Source organism: Chiloscyllium plagiosum, chromosome 30, assembly GCF_004010195.1.
Source record: "Chiloscyllium plagiosum isolate BGI_BamShark_2017 chromosome 30, ASM401019v2, whole genome shotgun sequence".
Taxonomy (NCBI): Eukaryota; Metazoa; Chordata; class Chondrichthyes; order Orectolobiformes; family Hemiscylliidae; genus Chiloscyllium; species Chiloscyllium plagiosum.
In genome coordinates, this window is record NC_057739.1 from 28,403,978 (window position 1) to 28,413,617 (window position 9,640).

At 39.6% G+C, this 9,640-nt stretch overlaps 1 protein-coding gene across 11 annotated transcripts in view; it reads left to right on the top strand.

Annotated features, from left to right (window-relative positions):
- Positions 1 to 9,640, top strand: part of gapvd1 (GTPase activating protein and VPS9 domains 1) — a 144,995-nt gene that overhangs the window by 116,017 nt on the left and 19,338 nt on the right. For 7 of the 11 annotated variants that reach the window (XM_043720194.1, XM_043720192.1, XM_043720198.1 and 4 more), the window contains 6 exons: positions 1,289 to 1,423; positions 1,615 to 1,734; positions 2,319 to 2,390; positions 3,154 to 3,512; positions 4,077 to 4,164; positions 4,985 to 5,095. In XM_043720194.1, the coding sequence (XP_043576129.1) occupies positions 1,289 to 1,423; positions 1,615 to 1,734; positions 2,319 to 2,390; positions 3,154 to 3,512; positions 4,077 to 4,164; positions 4,985 to 5,095 (885 nt within the window). The remainder of the gene's footprint in view (positions 1 to 1,288; positions 1,424 to 1,614; positions 1,735 to 2,318; positions 2,391 to 3,153; positions 3,513 to 4,076; positions 4,165 to 4,984; positions 5,096 to 9,640) is intronic. The other 4 variants (XM_043720197.1, XM_043720201.1, XM_043720200.1 and 1 more) reach the window with 2 other exon arrangements.

Consider the following 9,640-nt stretch of genomic DNA (forward strand, 5'->3'; position numbering starts at 1 on the left):
TCTAGTCCCTATTTATTGATATACCATTTCATTGCACATTTGATCCCTTGCCCCCACTATTTAGTTCAAAACCTTCTGTACGTCCTTAGTTGTGCAGTTTACAACACTGACCCCAGAATAGTTCAAGAACATAATTGACACGAATAAGCCATTCAGCCTCTTAAGCCTGCCTGACCATCTGCCCCAGGCCTCCACTCTTCTTTCGTGCACTACTCATAGCCCTCCACTCTGATATTTCAAAAATCTTGTCTATTTCCTCTTTGTATTCCTAGTGAGAGAGCCTCCACAACTGAGGTAGTGAATTTCAAATATTCACTACCCTCTGGGCGAAGAAATTCCTTCATATCTGTTTTAAATGAATATATGTTTATTCTGTGACTATGCCCCCTAGTTCAAGATTGCCCCTGTAGTGGAAACACCATTTCAACTTCTATTTTTTCACCCCTCTCAAAATCTTGCATGTTTTAATAAGATTGGCCTTTTCTTTTGTAAAGCTAATGAATAAAGGTTTAAACTGTTACATTTTTCATGATGGGTCAATCCTTTCACCCCTTGGAATCAGTCTAGTAATATTATTTTGAACTGCATCCAATCCCAGTATATCCTTTCTTAAATACAGGGACCAAACTGTATATGATACTCAATGTACAACATCACCAATTTGCTGTACAGTTGCAACAAGACTTCCCTATTTTTAAAATTCAATTCCATAGCAATGAAGGCCAAAGTTTCGCTCAGGTGTACATGATCCAATGGTACAGCAGCCATTTACTCTAGTGCTAGTATCAATGGCTGATGAACCGGAAGCCACTTTTTCCAGACTCCGAGCTATGGATTTATCCTTTTCACTTTATGCAACTTGTGCCAATTTATTCATGCCTCACGTAATAATCTAGAGATTATAATCTACAAGGTTTGACTTTGTCAATTTCGGACCTAGCTCCAAACACATTTTACGTCCTTTGCTAGTTCTACATATGTCTTTGGTACCTGTATCTTCCCCCTCCACTGCAAGTTCATTTCTAGCCCTGAGTAGATATCCAGAACCCTAGCATTGGAGGCAACACAGTTGTCTGGACCTCTTGCTTTTAGTGATCTGTGAGCTCTAAATCCAAGGTGACAAGTTGCAATTCATGTATTGACTCATTTCCCATGACATACAACTTCTCTCCCCACCTATTCCCTGGAGTAGAAAACAAAAACAAGATTGTCTTCTGAATCACCTCCCTTGGAAAAATGTTGTAAAAATGCTGTTGCGGTGGTGTAAAAAAATTTTCTTGTTTTTCAGAAGCTACAGATTTGAAACAAGAGGAGCGGTTGCAGGAGCTGGAAAGTTGCTCAGGATTGGGTAGCACATCTGATGATACAGATGTGAGGGAAGTGAGTTCACGGCCCAGTACACCTGGTCTCAGTGTTGTCTCAGGTACAGGACAATGGAGCATTATGATTAATTGTGCTTGATATTATAGTAAATATTTTGCAGAAGCTTAAAATAGTCCTTGACTTAGATTGTGGCAGTTTTTATGTTAAGTGACATTTTCTTCATAAAGTACAATCACAGTACTTCCTTTTCAGAACTAATGCCTCTTGGGCTTTTCACACTATATTTAACAGGCATGAGTATGACTTCAGAAGACATACCCAACAAAGTCGAGGATATCCGATCAGAATGCAGCTCCGATTTTGGAGGGAAAGATTCTGTTACAAGCCCTGAAGTGGAGGAAATTGTTCAGGGTAAATAAAGATGTTTATATATATATATATATGGCAACACATAAAAAAAATCAGATTTCAGAAATATAGGGGGCAAGGAGAGTGTAGCTATCTTTCCATAGCTAACAATTTTTGATGCTCTGATTGTGAACACTTAACCCTTTCCAAATATGTTCTCTGTTGGGTCTCCCATTTACTTCGGGCAAAATCTCTTTAGTTGGGGCAAGGATTGTCTTGTTCTCGAACAAGTTAATTTGCTTATTTACACTTTCAGAGCACCAGAATTGACTTTTCAGGTGTTGGGCAAACTTTAGTTATAAGCATTGTGTAATATGTTCATGCACATGCAGCAGCAGACTGCCAGGTGCAAATTTATGCATTGTATCTATCCCGCAGTACCAGAATCATTAATGTCTATGGCTTCTTATTTGATTGTCCACGAAAATATAGCCAGACAGCTTATGGTAGATTATCCTGGTGGCTGATCTGCATGGTGACCTGTAACTAACTTGAGCATTAATTAAGCTTCAAAATGTATTATTCAAGCAATGATGTATATTTGATAGCTAATCTGAAGTGACATAATCTTTTCATTGGATTTGCAGGTATGCAGATGACTTCTTCACTCTCCCAGACAGACACGTTGCTTGCATTGTTTGACCCATTGTCTTCTGATGGTATGTTTGGGGCAGAGTTAAAATCATTATTGTAATTAAGTTTAAACCATTTGCAGAGGATATGGATACAATAGGTCTTCTATTTGAATATTTGACTTCTGCATTTGTTTCTTATGATGAAGCGAAAGAACCCTGGGCGGCACGGTGGCACAGTGGTTAGCACTGCTGCCTCACAGCGCCAGAGACCCGGGTTCAATTCCCGCCTCAGGCGACTGACTGTGTGGAGTTTGCACGTTCTCCCCGTGGGTTTCCTCCGGGTGCTCCGGTTTCCTCCCACAGTCCAAAGATGTGCAGGTTAGGTGAATTGGCCATGCTAAATTGCCCATAGTGTTAGGTCAGGGGTAAATGTAGGGATATGGGTGGGTTGCACTTCGGCGGGTCGGTGTGGACTTGTTGGGCCGAAGGGCCTGTTTCCACACTGTAAGTAATCTAATCTAAAAAACCCAATTAACAAAAGTAACTAAAATCTGAAGAAAAGGTTGGAGGGTGGCACTAATTGTGCACCTTTTTAGAGGACATTGCACAGAAACCTACTCTGGTTTATCCATCTCTGTTTCTAAGCACACATATGTCAAACATGTACTTGTTCAATAAATTCCATGTCTTAAATTTGAGTTTTGGAATATTGAAATATTTTTCCTCTGCTCCTCGACAAAGAAGTTCATCATTAGCATTCTGATCTTTGGATGTCTGGCAAATATAGTTTGTTTCGAATGTTCTGTATGCCATTCTTCATGTTGTTTTTTTTAATCAAAATTCACAGCTTCCATCATGCCATCAATAGTCAGGTCTAAAGTACACTATGCAAGACCGTCACACCCACCACCTGATCCTCCTATACTGGAAGGTGCTGTAGGAGGCACCGATGCCCGATTGCCAGCATTTGGGTCTCCTACTTGTTGCCAAACTGAAGCTGAGTTGCTGAAACAGAGGCACTCCTTTCCAGAAAGGCTAGTACGCAGCAGAAGTTCTGATATTGTTTCTTCTTCTCGCCGACCAATGAGTGATCCTAGTTGGAATGCACCAGGCAGCAGAAGAACAGGGAATGAGGAACTGTTTGCAGCTGGGGCAGCAGCTGCAGGAACCTCAGGACCAACTTCATCTCCAAGCAAAGATTCTCTCGTAAGATCTGTTATGCATTTTGAGTATTCCTTCCCATTTCAAACAGATTTGTTTTACATTAGAAATGTTCTCGATTATGCCCTTGTTGCATACCTTGTATTGAATATTTGATCTTAATGTAAGAAAGTTGTTTCCTAAGGCATGATACAAATGTAAATCTTTCTCAGTTGCCTTCTATTACTCATACAATGAAATCCTGTAGAAGCCCAATTAATGCACTACGTACCTGAAGCTTGCAAAAGGGTTTTGGTGGGTATTGATTAGTATATAGAATAAACTCATTTATCATACTGAAGAGAGAGACTCATTTCTAATTTGCTTGAAAATAAACAGCCTGTAACCTAGATCTATGATACAAAGAAAAATGGAATAAATTAAAATTTTGGTAATGTGCAATTTAAAATGCAACTAAGCGATTGTGTTTATTAGATGAGGCCATGTGGTTGCGAATCCACAAACTTGCATTTGAGAATTTGCAGATTTGCGCTCTCTTTCATATCCTGTATTATAAGCCTTAAAGTCTCTTCCAAATGTCTGCGTTCACTCTTGCACCCTTCGATGCAGGGTGAGGAAAGAAAGGACAGTGATGATGAGAAGTCAGATCGTAGTAAATCCTGGTGGAAGAAACGATTTGTGTCTGCTATTCCGAAAGGTTAGTCTTGGTATTTTAACCATTTTTCAACAAAGTATGTGAAATAAAAAACAGTTGTTTTTGTTATTTTGATAACTGGATTAGAATTCTTTTACTGTAGAATTCATCAGCACCTTGAAACACCGCGTCTTTTTTTCTAGCTTAACTGTATCTATATAACTTTCTTGTGCATTTGCCTGTGGCAGCTCAGTGCATTTTGATTTGTTTCACTCTTATCTGTAAAAATAAAAAGGCTGCTTGTTTGCGTTCCTTGTTTTACTGCTTGTCAACTACTTTGGCATCATAGAAATCAACAGCCTGGGGCTTTCCCAAGAATTTTAATTTGGAACTCATTGTATTTTGGCATTTGTAATTGCTTACACTGACCCAAAGTCAGTAATGTGCCTAATCCATTCTTTTGAGTCTTTTGGGTTGTTTGAGTCCACATACAAAAAAATCTCCACTTAGTACATTTTGCAGTTTTGCTTCCTTCCAAAAAAACAAGTAGTTACCATTAACATTAGTTACAAATCTTTGTCATCTAAAATTTAAAGTTTTCAGTTTAGAAATAATCTTGCACTTTTTGAATGAGATAATATTTACTAAAATAACTGTATTGACATGTATATTCAATTGATTGTCAGGTCGAAATGCAGTTGAACATTTACTTTTGAATTTTGGCTTAGTTAGTATAAAGTATGAAAAGATGTTATCTAACACTAAAACCTTAAATGCTATCAGCTACACTTCACCACAAGGTTTTGGTTAAAGCCATGATTTTCTTCATCCTGCATGTGATGAAGTTACTTTGTTTTTGTAATACGGTATATTTTCTCTTTAGCTCCTATTTCCTTCAGGAAGAAAGATAAACAAGAAAAAGACAAAGAAGATGGTGCACAGGAAAGGTTTCAGGCCATGCAAGGTTGGCTGATCCTACCTTCCATAATCAATGGTGAATGAGGTCTACAAAGACAAATAACACCCGCATGAAACAGAAATATCTTAAACAAAATCAAATAAATTACAAATTATCAGAGCTTTTTTTTAAAAACAGAAGTATTTACTTCAAATGCATGGAAATCGCACTAACCATGTAGTACAAATATGCAAACTGAATCTTTGATTTGAAAGTGCCTTGAATTTGCACTCTAGTTGCTAAACCTGGTGCTAACATACACTTCCAGTTTGGAACGTTAATTCTTATAGGACCATTACATTGATCACAACTGTCCAATTGCTTATAACCCTGTATACTATTTTAATGCCAGGGATCCAATTACAAGTATAGTAGTATATGTCTAGCCTGTGTCTCTGCTCTTTCAGCGATTTTGAGTGTTTTGGCAGCTTGCCTTTCTACAGCTATGCTTTTCCTCTCTTGATGTTCCTTTTATCATATGCTTAACCTTATCCAATTCCCTGTTGCACTGATTATCATTTCACTTCTTTCTCGGTGAGGTGTAATTGAATGCAATTGTCAAATGGATACTTTCAATTTTCTTCGTTATGAACAAATCTCCCATTTTGTTTCTTAATTAAATATGATGTACTTGCATCTCATAAGGTTTTGCTAAAAGTTTTTAAAAAAGGTAATGCCACTTAGCAGCTATAGGCTGATCTCTCATTAAAGAGAGATGACTAATCAAAGTTTGGGAGAAGATTTGTAGCTCGGGTGCTCGTTGTTCTGGTTCTGTTCGCCGAGCTGGGAATTTGATTAGATTAGATTACATTACATTACAGTGTGGAAACAGGCCCTTCAGCCCAACAAGTCCACACCGACCCGCCGAAGCGCAACCCACCCACACCCCTACACTTATCCATTACCTAACACTACGGGCAATTTAGCATGGCCAATTCACCTGACCTGCACATCTTTGGATTGTGGAAGGAAACCGGAGCACCCGGAGGAAACCCACACAGACACGGGGAGAATGTGCAAACTCCACACAGTCAGTCGCCTGAGGCGGGAATTGAACCCGGGTCTCAGGCGCTGTGAGGCAGCAGTGCTAACCACTGTGCCACCGTGCAGCCCACTTTGTGTTGCAGACGTTTCGTCCCCAGTCTAGGTGACATCCTCTGCTTGGGATCCTCCTGTGAAGCGCTTGTGATGTTTCCTCTGGCATTTATAGTGACTTGTCTTTACCGCTTCCGGTTGTCAGTTCCAGCTGTCCGCTGCAGTGGCTGGTATATTGGGTCCAGGTCAATGTGCTTGTTGATTGAATCCGTGGGTGAGTGCCATGCCTCTAGGAATTCCCTGGCTGTTCTCTGTTTGGCTTGTCCGATAATAGTAGTGTTGAACTCCTGTTGCTTGTTGAGATAGAGGTATAGAGAGAGAGAGAGAGATCGATCAAATTCCCAGCTCGGCGCGCACAACCACAACAGAGATGACTAATGGTGGTTTAATTTAAGGGTCACCATGTCTTAGGCAATCAGTGAGCTTGAGAAGGTGGAAACCTCATGGTAACTTCAGTTAGTGCAGGAATTGAGCCCATGATGTTGGTGCCATTGTGCATCACAAAAATGAAAATAATGTTTACTTTCCATTGTACCAAAATGAAAGAATGTGTCTCGGGTGAAAATATAAAACAATTGTGGGAGGTGAGGGCAAGGTTTTTGCTTTTGATGCTTCTGCTACCACTCTTCATAGATCATCAAGTGAATAAAGGAATTTCTGTGTCTCCATATAATCCATTGGTAACTCATCCTCTAGTATTTAATAGAGGCTCACATGGCACAGTAGCCATTTTGCATAATGTGGCTGCACAGCAGAACTTTGTCTGGAGGATTGCTTTACACTGTCTATTTAAGCATGTTGCTTCCATTTTGTAAAGTATGTAGTCCTTTGTACCCTCATTTGCACCAAATTTTCAAATATGTCTAGTACTGCTTGTGGCATACTTAGTTTTTCACACTTGATGGAGGTTTCTGACCTGGTGGAGGATGTAGGTGAAAACCTGACCAGTGCTTCCTCTTAAGGATCAGTAGCCACATCCACGCAGGACTGTTTGGGGAGGAGATTTGCTGGGTGCCCCTAGTGCCTGCTGAAGAGAAGGGTGCGAACGAGTTGTGTAAGACGGATAAAAGATGGTACAGATTATGAATGTTTACTCTAACATTAACAGGAGAACAGCATATTACTGGATCGGTTTGTCATTGATATCTCCTGATCTCGAGGTGAACGACTGCGCTCGTCTCTGGCCAAATTGACAGTTTCTTCTTGAAAGCAGTGAAAACCCTGCTGCCATCAGTCTTTGATCCTTTAGCCCAGTTTTCCCTGAAATGAGACAAATGGAGGACTTAATATAATTGAAGACTAGTAGCAGTGATGTAGAGACTGGAGAAGTGTAAAGTGCTCCCAGTGATTGAGTATGAAGTGCAGACAGCAGGAAGGATTAATGGGTTTGGAATGCTGAGGTAGGTGAGAGCCTTTGCGTGGACTTGTATGCAATACTGACAGTTGCAGTCCATGAGCCACAGTGAGATATATGAAGTGGCAAGATTAAAATGAATGATGGCACTGTGACTGTGTTGTACAGAGAGAGGATATAGCATCTATCTTGTGGAGTATGTTGTCGATCAACTTCTTGTGCTGTTGTGAATTCTATTTAACTTTGGCGTAATTCTAACGTAAGCCACTGTGTGTCCAGACTTGCTGGCTCTAGTAGTATAACCTCTTTTGGCAGTCAGCAGGAAGGACAGCTTTCAACCATTTCATACATTGGCACCTCCAAGTCCCTGTTTGTATAGCAGGTAGCTAACTTACTGAAATGAGCCATTTCCTCTGTGATAATGGTTGAGTGCCACAATGTGGTAGGTAGTTCCTGCATGCAGCATTTGAAATGGTGTATGTAGAACTTCTAAATATGGCACTAGCAGTATGAATACACAAGGTTCTGGCAGCGGCAAGCACTTTGCCTCTCCTGCGACTCAATTCCACGCAAAGAATGCCAGAGAGCCTGGTTACATAGTTAATGACGTGAAGAGTAGAAGATTTGAATGAGAAAGTTGCTCTGAGCCATGGAAAACCACGATCCACGGATCTCACTTGACAAAACTGAATTAGGGAAGACCAGCCCAAAGTTTTAAGTGATGAGAAATGTTAGTGAGAGTTACCCTCTGCTGACCAGTATCAACAGCAAATGGATAAGTACAACTGCTGTTTACTGGTGATTTAAGTAGGCAAAATCCTATTTTCAATAATTGGATCTGGAATTTGTACAGTATTTTGGGGGTTGCATCCTGTAATTTAGATTGTTGTCCATTCATTGGTTTTTGACATCAAGTCATTTTCTTTAAATCCTCATTTGTTTTGAGGTATAAAAAAATTGACCTTGCCATTAATCATTGGTTTGGAGAACTAAGATGCGAATAGAAATTTTGAACAAGGGACATGAATGTTAGAGTTGAATACCATTTCAATTTGAAACCAATGCCGTTCATTGTAGAATTTGACCATCTGAACTGTGGCAGAAAATACGATTTTTTTTTTTGTTTTCATTGTCATGTGTAGCTATACGACTTCAAAAGTTTTTACAGTGATATTTAGCGTTTTGAATTTAAATAATATAGTATCTTGCCTAATTTTTGGATAATGGAAAGAATTTTGAGAGCAAAAGAATGTGTAACCAAGAACAAATAGCAAAAAGCAGATGCTTGAAATCTGAATGGAAATGTTCAGTAACTCAAGCAGAGTTGTCATGGTTTTGTGAAGGGAAATCACATTTGACTAATTCATTAGAATTCTTTGAGGAAGTAACAGACAGTATCAATAAAGTGGAAACTTGATGCGGTGTACTTGAATTTCCAAAATGCTGTTGACAAGGTGTCACCTCAAGGGTACTTGCCAAAATATGAGCTCATTGTATCTGAGATATTATATTACCATAGCCAGAGGATTGGTTAGCTAACCGGAAATGAGGCATGGATGGATCATTTTTGAGTTGACAAGATATGATGACTGGAGTGTGCAGGAATCACTGTTGGAGCCTTAACTGTTTACATTCTGAATCAATGACTTGGCCGATTGAAGAGCATGTTATGAAGAGGAGCTGCAAAAGAATAAAGGGGTATGTGAAGAGTCAAATTTTGTTAGATGGAATGTAATGTGAACTTGTCCACTCTGGCAAAAAGAATAGACAAGATATTATTTAAATAGGGAGCACTTGTAGAACTGTCACAGAAGGATCTGGGTGACCTGGTATATGAATCACAGCAAATTAGTATGCAGAGACAACAAGTGATGACAAAAGCAAAATGGAATGTTGTTTTTTGCAAGGGGAACTAAATGTAAAGAAGGGATAACATTATTGTTATACGTGATATTGGTGAGATCACAGACAATTTTGGTCCTTTTTTTGCAAGCAAAGAATTGTTGTAGTACTAACAGTTCAGAGAAAATTCACTTAACTGATTCACAGAACAAAGTCATTGTCTGATGAAAAGTCTCTCCGCGTCCCCCCCTCTCTCTCCGCGTCCCCCCCTCTCTCTCCGCGTCCCCCCC